An 18,578-nucleotide genomic window follows, 5' to 3' on the forward strand; every position below is an offset into this window, starting at 1 on the left:
AGAGCTGGTCTCCTTTTTCATTTAAATCTGAATTCCTTTCTGTGTTTTCTGCAGCCTTTTCTGCCTCTATTTTCTTTCATTTCTTTGTCTTTTAGTTTTCTTTTATTTCTGTAGAAACCTGTAACATGAGGGAAGACCACAGTGCATAATGAAGGGGAGACTAACCCATTCTGGAAAATGAGTTAGTTTTGTATCTTCAGAATTGGCAGTGCATCCACAATGACAAAATGCTACGTTGTAAGGTCTGTGCAATAATATGCGTCATATCTGGGAGTAAAACTGGCATAGAGGGTGGGAGCAGCTCAGAGCAAAGAAGGATGAACCACTGGCATCTGTGAGGGAGGTGGTTTCAAATTCTATCACAACCTCACAAAAGAGATGAAGCTGCATCTGTGACATCTGAATGATGTAGTTTCAGAGGATCATTCTTGACGCTATAGATGATAACATGAAAAGCACACCAAAAACAAAGGAAAGGAAAAAGGAAGAACATAAACAGACTCATCAGAATAGCCGACAAAACAAGAAAGGGGAAGAATTCCGGAGCTTTAGTTTTACGTGCTATTTTACTTTTTTTCGGAATGGAAAATTCTAGAATTGCATTGGGTCACTCTGGATTGACTTCCTCATACACATAATAGAAAGGCTTTTTAAAACTAGCATCTGTCCTAATGGAACATTTTCTTAATGAAAGTTAATGAAAACTGACATACTGTTTTTTTTCTTCTGGAGCTAATTGAAATAAAATTTTAAGTTAAATACTTCAGAACACTTTGTGGGCTTCAACTGGAAGAAATGGTCCTTATCAAAGACTGCCTGACTGCATGCAGTGTCATGGTGAAATAGCCCATGCATCTACCCAGATGTCTTTGCTATGACAGTGGACAACACTAGAGGACGACACTAGAGGACGACACTAGAGGACAACACTAGAGTCTTTTGAAAAGCTGCATGAAATGACAATCAGTAACTATTGAGTAGACTTCATAGAAATGTCTGTTAGGTGGAGATGGCCTTAAAATTTGAAGCATGGGAACTTACATTCTTTCCCAAACTTAACTTACTTTTTCCTGTTGTAAGTCTAGATATTGTCATCTAGATGTTCAGTGTCCAACCCATTCTTGGAATCTGACGTTCCTGTTCTTAGCTTTCTTTGCCAAGCTTTATAGTTTATTTGTTGAGAGAAAAAGGATTTCCTTTGCAATGTTGACAACATCAGATTTTTTTTTTTATTATGAGATGGTACTTTTGGTCATTATGCTGCTCAGGGAAGAGAAGGTCCTCAGTCTGTGGGTGTAATAGGGTATATATACTGAGATGGTATTTGTATGTGTGTATATATATATATTGTTTAGCATATATATATATATGCACTAGATGGTCTGTGTTTGTGTATATATCTATATATACACTAAGATTTTGTATTTTTCTCTCATACAAAAATTAAGTTCCATGTATGTCAGAATAGTCCTTCAATCTCATAGTGCATGCTGACACACTTCAACATTTCATTCTGTGTTGAGCTATCTGTGAATCTCAGTGAATGTCAATTAAGACAAGGAGGTATTTACAGGGAAAAGAAACTGCTCGTTGATTAATTCTTTTGTTACTTTATACTTGCTTTACAGGCCAAAGTTCAAAAAACATCAGTTCATCTCCAAGCATAGAGAGCTTGTCTGGAGGACGTGAATTTACAGGATCTCCACCTTTGTCTGCATCAAAAAAGGATTCCTTTTTCAGTACAATCTCCCGCTCCCGTTCCCAGAGCAAAACTATGAGCAGAAAAGAATCGGTGGGTTCTTTAACTTTTTAAGTTATTTTAATGTCACACTGCATTACTTGTTAGAGGCAATAATTTCTCCCATTCATTAAGCACTTGCACTTGGAAATGTTTCCCTAAGCACGCATTAATGGCAAAAGCAGAAATAAGCTATTTCAACTGTTTCTGTTGAGTAACATCTCCATTATGGTTTCCATCCCATTATCCTACCTGAAATGAAACTGTGAAAGCACCTGTTGCCTCTGAGGAAGAGAAGTCCTGTAAGTTCATTTGCTTTGTTAGACTGTTGGTGTAGTCCTGAAGTTAATAAACAGTTCGGTGGGAAGCACGAAAGCTCAGCAGATCCAAACATGTCCATCTGTTGTCCCTGAAATTCCTTAATACATCAGAGGTTTCCCAGTGTCTGTAGCATCTGTAGTCTGCAGTCACAGTTCTATTTCTTGCACAGCTCTGACCTTATATTTGGCCACAAGAAAGTATTATTCAAACAGATCGTTCTCATCCAAGAAAATTGCCTCTTATTGTGGGTGTGTTCCAAAGAAATTCTCGTCCCATCAAAGATATCATAGGAGCACTACTTTGATAAACCTCATTTGCCATGGAGCAGGAGCATTCTTGTTTATTTTATATACACATTTCCCATTGTCTTTCTGCTGATTACCAGTTACACAGTAGATGGAAAAAGCTGTATTTTTTTTGTAAGGTTAAGGCACAGTGGTTTTCTCCATTCCATTTTCACAAACGTATGCTCATATAACTTCCTATTGATTATAACTTCCGATTGATTTCAATGAATAGGAATAGCAATATTTCTATATTACAGCATTTTTCAGGTGTTCAGAGCTAAATATTGTGCAGAAATTTAATCTGAACATCTCAGCATTTTTGTCTTTAAATAGCAGAATCTTTATTAATAGTCACATCATATTTTCAATTTGATATTTAAAATGTTCTAATGAAATGCACAACTTTTTGTGCAACTTTGTTCAGTTTTTGTTCACTGAAGGAGAGGGTTTAATTCTTGTTCCACATGCTTTAATGTTGTCTAAAGAAAAGCTGTGTTTTGTGGTTAGTCAACAAGAAGCTATAATTTTGGTTAGTGTCCATTTAAGACATATTGAATTGAATCTAAAGCTAAAGTAACAACATAATATCTCTCTGCTTGTCCTCATGAGTTGAAGAAAAATAAATAAACCAATATCAAACTTTTCTTTTTATGTGGTTTAACAAGATCTAAATCCAGCTTTTGTCTGCAACTTTTGTCCAGGCCAGAATTTGGGGTTTTTGCGCTAGCAGAGTTTAAGAATAATTCCTCCTTAGTTCTCTAATAGAGGACATAGAAGAATTTGCCATTATAATATTCATACTCAGTTAGAATCCATTAATGATTAACATGTTTTTCAGGTAAATAATTTCCCAAATTCGTGATATTTTATTAATGTTTTTTCAAGGATTTTAGACAAAGAAGTATTCATTGGAACAGATCTGTAGTCATAATAATTTTCAGTAGATTGGTAATCGTGATAAACTAAGCAGAGCATAAATTTTCAAAGGAATTCTTTGTACTGTGATATATAATTCATATTAGAGCATTTTATGATTAAACAGCTAGAAAAGGTTTTAGGCTACCAAAATCTATTGCCTCATGTTCAGTTTTTGACTGACCTTTAATATAGGAGAAAGGAATTTGTAGCAGCTCCAAGAGGAAAAGGTTTGTTTAAATCTGTTGTCTGTTGCTCAAGACGATGTTTGGTTTTTGTTTTCCTGTAAATTTCATGATACCTGCTTTTCCACATAGAGAAGAAAACCTCAAAGAGTTCATCCTGAGGTCCCAAAATAGTAGCATCAGAGTTCTCCAGTCTTACAGTTGCTTCATTTACAGCTGTTTTCTGGAGGCAAAAGAAGGCTTGAAAACATAATGGATTCACATCTTTGTTTTATTTATAAAACTGAACTGGTTTATGTTTTTACTCCAATAATTATACAGATTATGTTGTTAAGTATTGGGGAAATCACCTTTGCTGGAACATGGCCATGCATCAATCACTTTATAAAAAGATGGTTTTAAAATCAGTCATTCTTGGTGTAACGGATGAAAGAGAATGCATTTCCCCTTCATCCTTGTACTTCTAATTAAGGCCCTTCCCAAGCAAAGTGGAAATGGAATACATACGTAAAAATACGTCCTTCAACATGGAGTTAAAAAAGTGATTTTTACAGACCAGAGGATGTTACTGTGACGTTGTCATGGGATGAACAGGAATGTCATCATCGCAGGTTGCACCTGGACTACTGTGTCCAGTGCTGGGCTCCCCAGTACAAGACAGACATGGACATACTGAAGAGACTTCAGCAAAGGGCTGCAAAGGTGATGAAGGGACTGTGGCACCTCTGCTATGAGGAAAGGCTGAGAGAGCTGGGGCTGATCAGCCTGGAGAAGAGAATGCTCCAGGCGATCTCATCAATGTGTATAAATGCCTGAAGGGAGGGTGCCAACAGGACAGAGAAAGGCTGTTTCCAGTGGTGCCCAGTGACAGGACCAATGGCAATGGGCAGAAACAGAAACACAGGAGGCTCTGTCTGAACACCGGGAAACATTTTTTGACTGTGAGAGTGACTGAGCAGTGGCGCAGGTTGCCCGAGGAGGTGATGGAGTCTCCATCCTTGGAGATACTCAAAAGCTGTCTGGTCACATTCCTGGGCAGCTGGCTCTAGGTGACCCTGCTTGAGGAGGGGGTTGGACCAGATGACCTTCAGAGGTTTCTTCCAACCTCAACGATTTAGGGATTCTGTGACAGGATAAACTGGAATGTGACTTGTCTAAATTCTTTTTTTCCTAAAGGTGGTCCCACAAGTTGGACTTTCTCTGGGTGAGTTGTGATCAAAATTAATACTTAACTTGATTCATTGCCTCCAGGAATAGGATGTGTCCATTTCTTGTATTAAGGACTTCTTAAGGTAACAACATTTGCGTTATATTTAGTCTTCTAGATCTTTTTTTCCCCTCAAATGCAAAGATCAATGGAATGACTTTTTTACTGCTGTTGTCAGAAACAGATGTCCCCTGTTTTATTTAGTTAAGGAAGTGAATCTACAGCCTCAGGGCTGAATGCACAATATCAGATCATGTTTTGGCAACCCATGGCAGCCTTATGGTTTTCACGTTACTATTGAGTGGCACTCAGCTGTACGTTAACGTGAGGCCCACCAAGTGTGTTTGAAAGTCTATTTTGTGCTCAGCAGTGAGATTGTTCCCTACCCCTTTATATAGTTTGCAGCTTTCTGACGGGAATAACTTAGGTTGCGGTTTCTGGAGCTGTCTTCCCATAAACAAGAACAGGAACTTTTAATATATAATGCACTCCGGTGCCTGTTATCTTCTGGCTGGGTCAGTCTCGCTGGAATAAAGTCCTAGAAAATTTCTCTCATAGCCTGCTTACTGCCCTCTCCTTTTTGGCAGTTGGGAAATTGGGTGCATTTGTGGTCCGTTTATTTCTCATTATGTTTCGTTTACATCTCCAGCAACAGTTAAGGACAGTCTACCCCTCTTTTTGGCAAATAGCAAAGCTGCTTTGACGTTGATTCTGGCAAATATGGTTGGCTGGTCTCAGTTTCTGGCAGAATATTCTGTAAATTGCTTTCAGCCATAGAGATGTGCCAGAGAGGGAACTTTTGAATTGAACAATATAAACATTTTTAAAACTTCCATTAAAAAATACAGGAGAAAGATGGCTTTGACTAAAAAGAGGTTTGATTCGGAGAAACTGTGTATTTTAATAAGTAAATTTCTACATAAAAGTTTTCAAGTTAAGAAAAATCAAATTATCCATTTGGAAAATATGTTAGTTTAAAAATTCCCAAGAAGGAAACATTTCTAAGGAAATTCTGGAGCAGTTTATTTTCTTTACTAAAATACTGTACAAACATGGTCAGTCAGAATCCCCATTTCTTAGCAAAAAAACATGAACAAAAGTGTCATGCATCATGCTGGTTTTGATTGCACAGACTTTTTAATTAAATCAGATTTGACAACATATGCTATTGTCCCCACAAGCAGGTATAAACAACTGTTACTGTCTGTGATTTACATAGCTAATCTGACTGATTTGAAGTTAGTTACGAGTACCCCTACAGGTTAGAAAATTAATGTATGCCATTATTTTCAATTAAACAGGCATCTGCTCTACTGATTTAGAACCTGATCTTAAGCGTACAAACTTGACAGTTTTGCTCAAGTAGAAGTGGTATACAAAAATCAAAGAGATAATAAAATAACTGCTAGACAAACACACAAAAAAATATCATGCATGCAAAAATTCCTTTGAAGAAGAGCAAGCCTTTTATGCATGGTGCACATCTTGGAGTCTTTTTTTATTCCCATATATCTTTTCCCTGACTATTATTTTTAAAATCTCTTTAAAAGGTTTTAAGCAAAATATTTGTCAGTCCATACTTACCAATGCCAAACACTTATTTGGAAGTACAAATGCTATGATGAAATATCCTTTTTTAGTTAAGCATCATAAAAATGTGCCCAGAATAAGTTAGCGTCTGTGTACAACAGCCAACTCCTTGATCAGTGTGTTGGATTTGTTAGGCTTAAAGTTAAAGACATGATGATTGTGCTCAGTACCATGAAGTTTAACAAACTTCAGTGCCTTAACGTTTAACTGCAGTTAATATTGGATGACACTTGTCTTCCTTATTCTGATGTGATAGGCCAATTCAGACACCTGAAAAATGCAATTTATTTAGTACTTCAGTGCTTGTCTAATTTTAGGGATAGATGAAAAGAATATTAAATCTGAGATGCTGCCAGGTCATGTGAACAGAGTTCGTAGAAAAACCTCTGAGATATTTTGGAAGTGTGATTCTTCTCTCCGTTGCCTCTCTCAGGCTCCCACAACATGCTATAACTCAAATGAAAGAGCTGAATACAGTACAAGGAAAAATAAGCTGCCTTTTAGAGTTTTTTATTAGAAATACTTGCAAGTTTTGTATAATTTAGTAAAACGACAGCTGTATGCATGAATGGCAGCTTTGAATCCTAATGCTCCTTATCTTTTTTGGAGTGATTCATTTCAGGGAAGAGAAACTGTACTGTGATAAAAACAGGAAGTTAATTGCTTAGAATAAAAGATGAATAAAAACCCAAGTGGCTCTGCAGTGCTTTTTCTGTCATATTATGAGCAATAAACTTGTATACAGAACAGATCTGTGGGGCCATTTGGAAGATTTTAAAAATGTCAGTGTAAACTGTTGTCTTTCTCTGGTACAAGAGATTCAGATACATGCAGCTAAATTACACTTGCCAGTAACTTCTGCACAGAAGCGAATTAGAATGATATCATTTGAAAGAAGGCAGTAAGAACTTTTAAAATTATTGGGCAGCCCTTTAAAATTGTCAGGGAGAATTTTAAAAATACCAAAATGATGAATGAATGAGACTATCAATCAGCAGTGTTTACAAAAGGATCAAAGTGACTTAGGAGCCAAGAAGTGTGATCCTTCACTCCACAGCAATCATGTTACCAGCAGCAGGTACAGGACTTGCTCTGTGCATCCTCTTTCCATACATTAATCATGAAGTTAATGTTTCAGCATCCCAGTGGCAAAGGAAAATATATCTGAGGATCTGTGTTGGTCATTTGAGCTGCCCTTTTTTCCTTTTCAGTGGAAATTTCATCCCTTCATCCTGCTCTTTTAAGATACCACAAAATTACTGTCCACTTCTGTGAAGAGCTGAGAGACCTGCACTGAACTCTCAACAAAAACATGGACATGGATGAGAAACATCTCTCTAAATCAGGCTATTGTTTTGGTTGGGGGGAGGGGGGCGGGGTTGAGCCGAAAGGGTTTCTGTGTTTGGAAGGTTTTTTTCCCACTGAACTAAATTGTAGGTATGTGTTTAATACCTTGATTCTTATTTTTAACTGTGTTTGGTTAAATCAAATCATTTGCTATAAAAACAACAAACTTGGTCTTTTAACTGTGTAGTGTAAATGGTGTATATTTACAGTCCCTTCATAATCACTATACTTAAGTTTTACCTCCTTAAACTCTGAACAATGTAAGCAGAGATTCTAAAAACACTAAATAATAAGATCTTGGTCTGGTCTGTATCCTCAATCATGTTAGGAATCATATCAAAGGTCAAATACATCCAGCCTGAACAGAGAAGGGGTTAGTGAAACTTTTTTGCAACTGATGCTTAAAGAAAATTTGACTGTGTGTATATTAAATTGCTTATTTAGGCAGCAAAATTAAGAAGCATAATTACGTAAGTACATCACACCTAATCAACCATTTCAATAACATTCAACCAAACAGTTTAGTAATATAATATTGAAGTATGGAGCATGAACTTTATTCATTGCAGAATATCTATATATTAATCATGCCATATCCATATTTGTATGCATTCAAGAATACTTACGACATTGTTTCAGAGCGCTCAAAAATCATGAAATTGTGATGGTTTTTTTCCCCTGCTCACATTTCTCTTACATTTGCCACAGTGGGCTTATGCAGTATTAAAGGCCAGCAATGTGTGTTCCAGATGGGCAGAAAGCCCGTCAGATGTGATACTAAAACATAATGGAGGAAATGGGATTCTGTCCTGGTTTCAGCTGGGATAGAGTTAACTGTCTTCCTAGTAGCTGGTACAGTGCTGTGTTTTGAGTTCAGTATGTGAAGAATGTTGATAACACTGATATTTTCAGTTGTTGCTCAGTAGTGTTTAGACTAATGTCAAGGATTTTTCAGCTTCTCATGCCCAGCCAGTGAGAAAGCTGGAGGGGCACAAGAAGTTGGCACAGGACACAGCCAGGGCACCTGACCCAAACTGGCCAACGGTGTATTCCATACCATGTGACGTCCCATCTAGTATAGGAACGGGGAAGTGGGGGCAGGGATTCGCCGCTCGGGGACTGGCGGGGTGTCGGTCGGTGGGTGGTGAGCAATTGCACTGCGCATCATTTGTACATTCCAATCCTTTCATTATTGCTGTTGTCATTTTATTAGTGTTATCATTATCATTATTAGTTTCTTCTTTTCTGTTCTATTAAACCGTTCTTATCTCAACCCACGGGTTTTGCTTCTTTTTCTGATTTTCTCCCCCATCCCACTGGGTGGGGGGGAGTGAGTGAGCGGCTGCGTGGTGTTTAGTTGCTGGCTGGGGTTAAACCACGACAGATTCTCATTCGCCTATGTGTTTATTTATAGCCATTTCCAAAATACTTACAGTCATACCATCTAAATTAATATCTCAGTTTTATTGTTTATGAAGAAATATTCCAATTTGATTAAGTCAGCAATGTCAACAGCAGCACTGAGAGAAACCTTTTATCAGCATTTCTCTTCAAAGGAATAATTTCTACTACCCTACAGCTCTTTCTGTCCTTATCTATTCCCTTACCAAGTCAAATACTACCGATTTTCTCAGTTGTTCAGTGCCTACCCATCCACAATCAGTTTTGTGCATTCCATAGATCTTCCAGCTTTTTGTGGTTTTTGTTTTCAAACTGTCTCTCAGCAGTCCCGTAGTGCAGTGCCAGCAGGTGGACTTGTGCAGGCAGCAGGTAGATGAGTCTCACACGTCTTGTGTCTGCTTGCAAAAGAGATTTCTTTCCATCCCTACTTTCTTTGTCTCTAGGCAAGAGCTTTCTCCATTATTCATGTTTATCCTTCTCCATCTTCCTGCTAAGGAGAGATTATCTGAGCATAGAAGTGGAGTATTTTTAAGAGGAAAATACACCCAGGTTAGATGAAAACAAGTCCTGCTCTTGCTCCAGTAGCACAGTTGCTGGTTTCTAGCTCTGCAACAGTGAGGCTGGTGCACCTGGAAGCCATTCCAGTAATAGGTTCAACAGTGGGAGCTGCTTTGGAAAATTTCCAAACCTGTGGTCCTTTACCACTAACGTCTCCAGGCAAGGTGGGATGTGGCAAACTAAGCCGACTCCAACAGCATGACACTGGCAAATTGACTTTGAACTATTTAAGATGGAAATTCAACAGCAGGACATGGTGTTTAGAAGCTGTGAGCCAGAGTTTCAGCTATTTTCAGGATTTTAATTGAAATAAAGTGGATCTGTCAGGGGGCAAGGGAGATCCTCCGAGGCTCCATCTTTCACTTTCTTCCAAGTGTCACTATATGTAAATATTTTTAGCTTTGTTTTAAGAGACAATAAATCAAATAAATAGGTAATTATACATCAACACAATGAAACAGATATTTTGCCTCAAAGTCACTATAATCTTCTTAGTAGAGATTATAAATAAATACTGATTATAAATAAATATTTTTTACCTTGCTGTCCTCATAAAACTAGAGGGCAAGGAAGAGGAACAGAGAGTTTTTCTAGTTTGGAAGAAGAGGACAAATAGCTGGCCATGAATTCTTATTTCTTATATTTCAGAAAAGCTACAGATACACAATGCATTAAAATACACATGTATATATATTTCACCCATCTTCAGATTTAAGAAGAGTAAGAAGAACATAATTTTTCCTGCATTTAAAAAGTGTGGGTCTCCTTGAACAATGCTAACTCTAGAGTGTTAGAAATTTGAATGTTGGAAGAGAGAGTTCCTGAGTCATTGGCTATTCTGAATCAGAGTTGCAACCCTTTCAGTTTTGTTGGGGTTTGTTCACTGTTTCATAGGGGGGAAGTTAAGTACAGAAAGGCTGAAATTTTTATTTATTCATTTAATCCTTTACCAATAATCTGTTGGTTCTCTTTACATGTGCATAGCTTGGGCAAGCATTGTGCGATGCCATCCTTTTCTGTGTTGTTACTGAAAGCACACAGAGGAAGTCAGGATTGTACTAATGCCCAAAAACATGTGGCTTTGCAGGTGAATGCCTTCTAGCATTTTAATTTATTGCCAAATTTGTCTTGGTCTCATCCTAGTTGAATATTTTTATCTGTATTATAGAATTCCTTTCTTGGTTTTGATATTTGTTTTCAATCAGAGCCTTCTGAACCAAATAATTTAATTTTTTTTTTTTTCCAGTGTTGGTATATAACCTGATTTAGCTTGGCTTCTAGGAGTCACAATGGATATTTTGTTGACCTTTCTTTCATCCTTCATTTTATTTTCTTATTTTTCTCAGTCTCATTCCCCCACCCCTTTCAGAGGGTTGTCACAGACATAATGTTCACTAAAGATTATGTACTGGCAGTTCTGTTTCAGGTTTTAAAATAGGTAATTATTCTTCTGAATTTACTTCTTTGAGCACATATGCATTGTGCCCTGAAATGTTTTAACTTTGACAGCACTGTATTTTGAACCTAAACTTCAAGGATTACTTTTTACCTAATTCATTTGTGTTTACTCTGATGTCCCCAGATGTACTCTGACATGCTTGGTGAACTTGCATCTAATCATTTCACAGCCCCTTCCATGTAGAAGAAGCTTTCTCTAAACATCTGCAAAGCAAATGCCTTATGAAAACTCTCCTAAAACTTCCACCTTTCTATTGACAATGGTTTGGTTACTAACATGCTGAAGCCATGTCTATAAGACTGACTAATATAGCCATATTGTTTCCATGTCCTCCCCATATGTCTGTCTGCAGCCATCTGTTGTCTCTTGGCTTACACTGTTAAGTCCTTTAGAGAAGCCGGTTTTTTTCTTTATGTTTGTACGGCACCCAGCAGAGCGAGGTCTTGGTCCTGATGAGGGCCCATGAGAGATACAATTAAATAATAGATAAGTTAAATCAGTAAATTAAATAATTTAATTTTTTTTTTTAATTCTACTGTATGTAATTCATTGCTCAGAAACAGTGGTTTCTGGTTTAAATGTCAACATATGCTGTAGACTATTCTGTGGCTGGCATAGACCATAAAAAAATTATGGGGGTGTCAACAAACATTCAGCTGTCAGGAGTTCAAGATTAAAAGGTTAAATCTTGTATTTAATTGGTAAATTCAAAATTGAAAACTAAATACTCGCAAAATGGAAACAGTAACCACTGCTTTTTACTCCAGGGAAATTTGCATAAAATTAAATGAGAAAGCAATTTATGCCATGCATCTGAATCTTGTTTGACATGTAAAATGCTACCAATATCCAAAAGGTATACTCTGTGAATATTTTATGAATAAGACTTAAGTACTGGTAAGACTCTCAGCAAGTCCCTGGCTTCAGGATTTCCTTGCATCGATCTCGTTTTTCTCATTATTTTCCTCTAAATGTTTCGATACCTCATCAGAATTCTTTTCTAATTTGCCCTGCCAATTTGCCAAGAGCTCAGGGGATGTTTCCTTAGTGCTCTTACTATGAATACTGAAAGAACCGAAAATGTTACCAGGCAAATTAGTATAGGAAAAGTCCAGGGACTATTAACTACAAGAAAAACCCACCTCTGGTTCAAGAAATCCCTGATCTGCAAATCTGTGTAGCTTGGGAGACTATTCTGGGCAGTACCATTACGTGTTTGTATCATGACATACCTTTTTCATTACACTTTACCCAACCCATCATTGGCCAGCATCAGACAAGACACCAGGAAGACTGGGCTGTTCCTCCAACACAGTTCTGTCACTTTTTGTGCTATGTTTTAAATTGCAGCATTATTGCTTAAGAACCTTAAATACCTTTAAATACTCTTCTCTTTGAAGATAGTTTCTTTTCCGCTGCATTTAACACTTGGTAGTGCTGCCAAATTAATTCATATTCAGGATTCAGCTTTAAGATTAATGGAGTTTTGCCATTCTGAGAGTTCATGAATGAAGTGCTTGGACATATAATGTTGTAAGCCTTTGACAACAGAGTTTACTCTTCCTTGAGTTTCTACATGAATAAAACAGACAAAAATACAATTTTTCTTTCATTTCCTGAACAGTAAAACTGAAAACTACATGGTATTATGAAAGAAAGAAAGAAAGAAAGAAAGAAAGAAAGAAAGAAAGAAAGAAGGAAGGAAGGAAGGAAAGATAGATAGATGTTACAGTCCTGATTTTGTGAGTTCATATTCCCTGTTTTCCATACTTCTGTGTTAAACTACATGTCATGTATTTGGGAGAAAAATTGTTTAAACTGATAAAAACAAGGTTGAGAAAAAGTGGCTTCTTCCAAAACTATATTTCTTCAGAGCTTGGCTTGTGTAGGATGCTAAATTCCAGTGCCCTTACCTATGTCCACAAACCTTATTGCAGCTTGTAAAGCGATGAGCTGTAAAAGGATAGGATTACAATGTCAAAACTGTAAAACTTTCTGTAATCTGTTCTTGAAGGTGCTGACCACTTTCAGTTAGTCACAGCTGGTTTTCTGAAACAGTAAAATGTGATGAAAAACGGGGTATGGTAGAGGCATCGCTGATCTCATTATGAGCTCAGGAGAGAAGGAAGGATATAAAAAATTTATTTCCATAGCTGTCTTTGTAAAGGTGAGAAGATAGATGAAAGGAAAAGTAATAAAAAGAGAAGAGCGAGCTTTGGACAAATGGGGAGCACCAGAACTGTATAGACTGGGAAATAAAAATAGCAAAGAAATGGCAAATAATTAATCATAAAGGAATCAGTTTTCATGGGAAAAGAAAAAGGGAAATGTAACAATGTAAGCAAAGACCTGGATGTGGATAAGAAGAAAGACAAATATGAGAAACATAAATGTAAGTCAGGTTTTTTGCAGATTCAGTCTTGCCACAACAAGGAAAATAGTTGGAGATGTGTATATGGAGGCACTCAAATAGAGTCTTGCTTTGACTGGAGACATAAATACTAGCCTGCTTTATATTGTTAGTGAAATGTAAATCAATGTGGCATCACAAATAATCCACTTACTTTTCATTCTCTTATTCAATTCAAGATGTTACTGATTATCTTTAAGGCTCTACATCATCTGGAATGTTGAAGGTGTGGAAAAGTTTTTTGAGGACCCTGGGACTAAATTTTCAGAAAGTATTATTAAGTTGTTTTTCTGCAAGACTGCATCATTAAATTTGCACATCTTGGTCTGCCACATCTGATGCAGTGATTCCTTTGTTTGATTTGCTGCTTGATTTGTTTTTCTTCCTCATAATGCAGCTCCCAATATTAGAAAATGTTGAGCTTATATGCTTTATAGGACATGTTGTTCAGTAAGTTGACATTGATTTTTTATTTTGGTTAGTTATTTAAATGATTGATTTTTATTTTGTGGTCAACTGGTTAACCTTTGAGAGCTGTGGCTGAATGAGTTTGAATCACTGTTCACATGTTTCTGGTACTGTGTGTGTCAGATCAGCTAAAAGGTCAGTTTCTCAAGGAAGCATAGACCATAATGTTTTTCCCTTGACTTACATTTGGCCTGTTTAAAAAAATTTTAAGTCTCTGTTCATGCATAAGAGAGATCAAATCAGCACTGCTATTTGTACACAAAATAAAAATCGTATCCAGGATACTCACTTTCTCAGCACAGTGAAACACAAAAGTTGGCACTTAGAGAAAAGCACAGTGAATACTGTCTGGACAAGAATCGAGAGCATCTGCACAATGCTGGCTATAAATCAGTTGTTCCATCTATTACTGCTGAAGAATTTGACTTTAGAATACTGAAAAAAATTGTCATTTTTTTCTGAGAGGCTTTGTGATTTTGCTGCTTACCTTTACAAAACATTAAAACATTCATAATTTGCAGAACAGTTTTAGAAAGATACTGTGGAAAGATTAGTCTTAGATATGTTGATTAGAAGACACCTCTGCTCAAGGTGCTACTTGGAGCAGGACAATCACTAATATTGGATTAAGTCATTGACTTCAAACAGAAACTCTACCACCTCTATGAGCAACCTCGTCCAGTGCTGCACTGCTCTTCTAATGAAGAATATTTTCCTAATGACCAGTCTGAACCTGCAATTCTGGGCCATGGTCCCTTCTATATCATCTGCCACTCCTGGGAAGAGTTTGATGACATCTTTGTAGTTCCGTGTAGTTGCAGGCTCCCAGCAGATCCCCCTTAGGCTCCTCTTTGCCAAAATAAACAAGCCCAGCTCCCTCACCCTGTCCTCTAGACCTGTAACCATCATAGTAGACCTGCGCTGGACCCTCTCCAGTTTCTCAACATCCTTCTTGAACTGGAGGCCCAAAACATTATTCAAGGTGAGGGTTCGCAAGCACTGAGTAGCAGGGGGTAATGACTTTCCTGGATCTGCTGACCACATTCCTCCTAATGTAGCCCAGTGAACTGTTTACGTTATTCGTGATAAGAGAACTTTATTAGTTTATAAACAACTCAGCAGCCACTGTAGCCTCCAGATCCTTTTCAGTAGGCCTGAAACATAGCAAGTTCCTTCGCTGTCTGCACTGGTGCATTGGGTGTTTTCTCCTCAGGTGCAGAATTTTGCACTTATTGAAGTTTCTAAAACAGAAACCTCAGAAAGGTTTCTTTTGCCTAGGCTTTGAGTGTCTCACAGCGTTTCTGAACTGAAGTTCTACCAATCAGCATGGCAGCCGCACCTCCCGATTTTGCATCATCTGAAAATCTACTGAGTGTACATTCTGTCCCCTCATATGAGCTGTTGAAGATACTGAACAGTATCTTCAGAGCAGTCCATTGGTTACTGTGCTCATTTCCAACGACCAACTTGACATCAAGACATTGACTCTACTCTTGGAGCTTGGGGGTCTGACCAATTTTCAGCCCACCTACAATCCTTTCCTTTAGCCCATACTTTGTCGTATTATAAATGATGATGCTTTTGGAAATAAGTGTCAAAGCCTAACTAAAGTAAAAATATATTGCATTCACTCCTCTCCCTTCATCTGCGTGGCCTGTCATTTCATCATAGCAGACAACCAGATTGGTCAAGCATGCTTTGCTCTTGGTAAATCCTTGTTGACTTTTCTCAATTATTGTCTTGTCCTTTACATGTTGGAAATTGATTCCAAGAGGACATGCTCCACGATTTTGCCAAGGACTAAGGTGAAGCCAACCATTGTATAGTTTCTTAGATCCTCCTTCTCACGTTTCTTTAATATGGTTGTAAAATTAAACTTTCTCCAGTCATCAAGGGTGTCCTGAAATAGCAGTGATTTTTCATGGATGATAGCCAATGGTGTTGCAATCACATCGTCAGCTTTTTCAGTACCCATGGGTGTATCCCGTGTGGCCCCATGTATTTGAACGCATACTGCTTCTTCAGGTATTCACCAACCTATTGCCCGCCCCCACTCTTAGCCATCCCTCTCCTTCCCAAACTGTACATGCAGAGGTCTGGGAGCAGGCTTGGCCTAAAAAGTGAAAGGCAACAATGGTATGGAGTGCTGCAGCTTTTTCTGTATCATCTATCATTATCTTACCTCCCCTAGTAAGGAATAGACCTACATTTTCTTTGAACCTCCTTTTGCTGCTCTTGTACTTGTAAAATTCCTTCTTGTTACCCTTTAATGTCCTCCATTAATTTTAGTTCCATCTGGGTTTTGTCCTTCCTAGTTTTGTTCTTGTGCCCAAACAATGATTGTGTGCTTGTCCTTTGTTTCCTGTCATTGTTTCTACATATGTGCTCTCCATTTCCACCATTTCCATCTTCATATGTGCTTTTCCCATTTTAGTTCATTAAGAAGCTCCTTACTCAGCCAAGTGGACCTTCTGCATACCTTGTCCATATATGCTGCTTCCTCATATGTTTCTGGGTTAGGTCCCTGTTCTATGACAGACAAAGTCCTCCCCACTCGATGAGCAAGTCTGTTCACAAAGATGTTCTTGCCTGTCTTTGGCAGGTAGACCTATTCCCTAGGTTGTCTTTCCTCATCAAATTGGGTGCCACAAGCAAAATAGTTGAAGCCCAGCTAGTGCCACCAAATATGTAGCCATATGTGGTCTGCGGGATACATCTGCTGCTATCCAGGCTTTTCCCTTTTGCCATAGGATTAACGAGAAACACTACCAGGATTCCTGTTCCCTTCACCCTTGCTCAGGAGCCCTACAGTCACTTTTGAAGTGAAATGGTTTCACATCACCATGTCATCGGTGTATGCATGAATAAGCAGAAAAAAAATCAGAACATTAGGTGACCCCAAGCAGTCTTTCGGCAACATCACAGATTGAGGCTCCATCCAAGCAACAAACCTCCCTAGCTGATGAGTCTGGCTGGAAGAGAGTCACCAACCGCTCACTGTCACTCATCACTTTCTCTTGGTAGTGCTCTGATACAGCATCCAACCTGGATTCTTCCTTTGAGGGAGCTTGTTCTTCCCCTCTGCTGCCTGGGCCCTGCACCACTGGGCAGCCCTCCTGCTGCCAGAAGTCACAGGCTTCCAGTTTCCACCCTCTTAGGAGTGCATGTCTTCTTCCCACTGCATCTTGCCTGTTGTACCTTCCCCGTCTGTTGCATAAGCTTTTACACCTTGAAAGATCCTGTCAGTCACCCCCAATGCAACAGAACACACTTGCCACCTCTTGCAGCTTCTCACCTGCTGCTGCAGTGACTACAACAGAGCAAACCTCCCTCCAGGGAGGTCACCCTCAGGGGTCCATGTGCACAGAGGTTGCCACAGCACTGCTGGTGACGGCAGGGGCAGGGGTTATGTCTTGTAGCAAGTCATCACCGTTTGGGTGTTGTCTTCTTATGCAAATAGCACATCTGGGTCTCTCGTGTGTCAAGTGCCAAGTTAACCGTCTTGCTTATTTGCACATCCCGCTGGCAGCGCTCCTTGGTGCCCTTCCTGAGGGTGCCAGAGCAGTCAGGAACTCCAAGTGCATTCACTCAGCCTTGTGCAAGATTTCCCACTTGGCAGGAAACCTCTTGCACTGCCTGTGAATTCCCAGCCACAGCACCCTCCTTTGTGAGTGCTGGGTCTGCTGAACGTTTCTGGCCCCCATGCTGGATCCTAACGAGCTGAAAGAATGGTGGATGTAGTTTACTCAGCACAGGTCTCACTTGCCAAATGGAGAGGTACTGTTGTACAGTTGAAAAGGTTAGTTTCAGAATCTGCCCAAGTGATAGAGCTGTCCAAAAGCATTTTAAAATCAACTTACTGCAGTTCTGATCTGTGAATAAGAAAAAATAGTCTTGGAAACATGGAAATTCTTATTAGCAGAAGTTAAATTTGCTTATTCACTTGTAGGAGATAAACTGGGTTTCAATTACTGGCTAATGACTTAAGAATTTGATTGTTATTTTATGGTAAAATACTCAAATATTGTCACCTTTCCGTATCTTACAGCTGCACTTGCAGTGCACTGGGAATTTAAAATTTATGGTAGATTATCTCTTGCAATCACTAGCTGTATGTACTAGGAAAAGGTCTTCTTTAAGGGACAGTGCTTGAATAGAAATAGCAATGCAGATGATAGACTTGTATAGGCTGTGACAGAACTGCAGACTTTGAAAGGGGTTAGTCTTTCAGCAACTATAAATTGGCAATATAAAATCAATTCCATTGAGGCTTAAGTGGTCAAAGTATAAGGTTGAGTAAAATAAAGTAAGGGTATATTAATTTAAGGAAATAGCAAAGAAAAAATGTTTAATGTCTGTAGATTGTAAGTGTGACGAAAAAGTTATATTGGTAGATCTTGCAAGATGCTACTGTTAAATTTCTTTTTCTTGATCAATTGCTTTTGGATATATGCTATATTAGTGCAAAGTTTCCTTTGCTTGGCTCTGACTCAGTTTCTAATGGAAATTAAGATCACTTGTACCTTTAAATCATGAATGATTCATTCTCTTTGTTCTTGCTGATCAGTTTTGGATTTTATTCATTTGAAAAGTAATTCATACAGTAATGTTCAGCAATCTCCATCAAATGAGTATGATAGAACTGCAAAACTCCTAAGAAAAAGCCAGGAGGCTAAAAAGTTACTTTGCCTT

At 38.3% G+C, this 18,578-nt stretch overlaps 1 protein-coding gene across 3 annotated transcripts in view; it reads left to right on the plus strand.

The window, feature by feature from the left end:
• The window catches only part of TBC1D5 (TBC1 domain family member 5), a 328,358-nt gene that overhangs the window by 279,896 nt on the left and 29,884 nt on the right, over positions 1–18,578 (plus strand). For all 3 annotated transcript variants that reach the window (XM_052798675.1, XM_052798656.1, XM_052798664.1), the window contains one exon: positions 1,629–1,792. In XM_052798675.1, coding sequence (XP_052654635.1) covers positions 1,629–1,792 — 164 coding nt within the window. The remainder of the gene's footprint in view (positions 1–1,628; positions 1,793–18,578) is intronic.

Source organism: Harpia harpyja, chromosome 1 (assembly GCF_026419915.1).
Source record: "Harpia harpyja isolate bHarHar1 chromosome 1, bHarHar1 primary haplotype, whole genome shotgun sequence".
In the NCBI taxonomy this organism is placed as follows: domain Eukaryota; kingdom Metazoa; phylum Chordata; class Aves; order Accipitriformes; family Accipitridae; genus Harpia; species Harpia harpyja.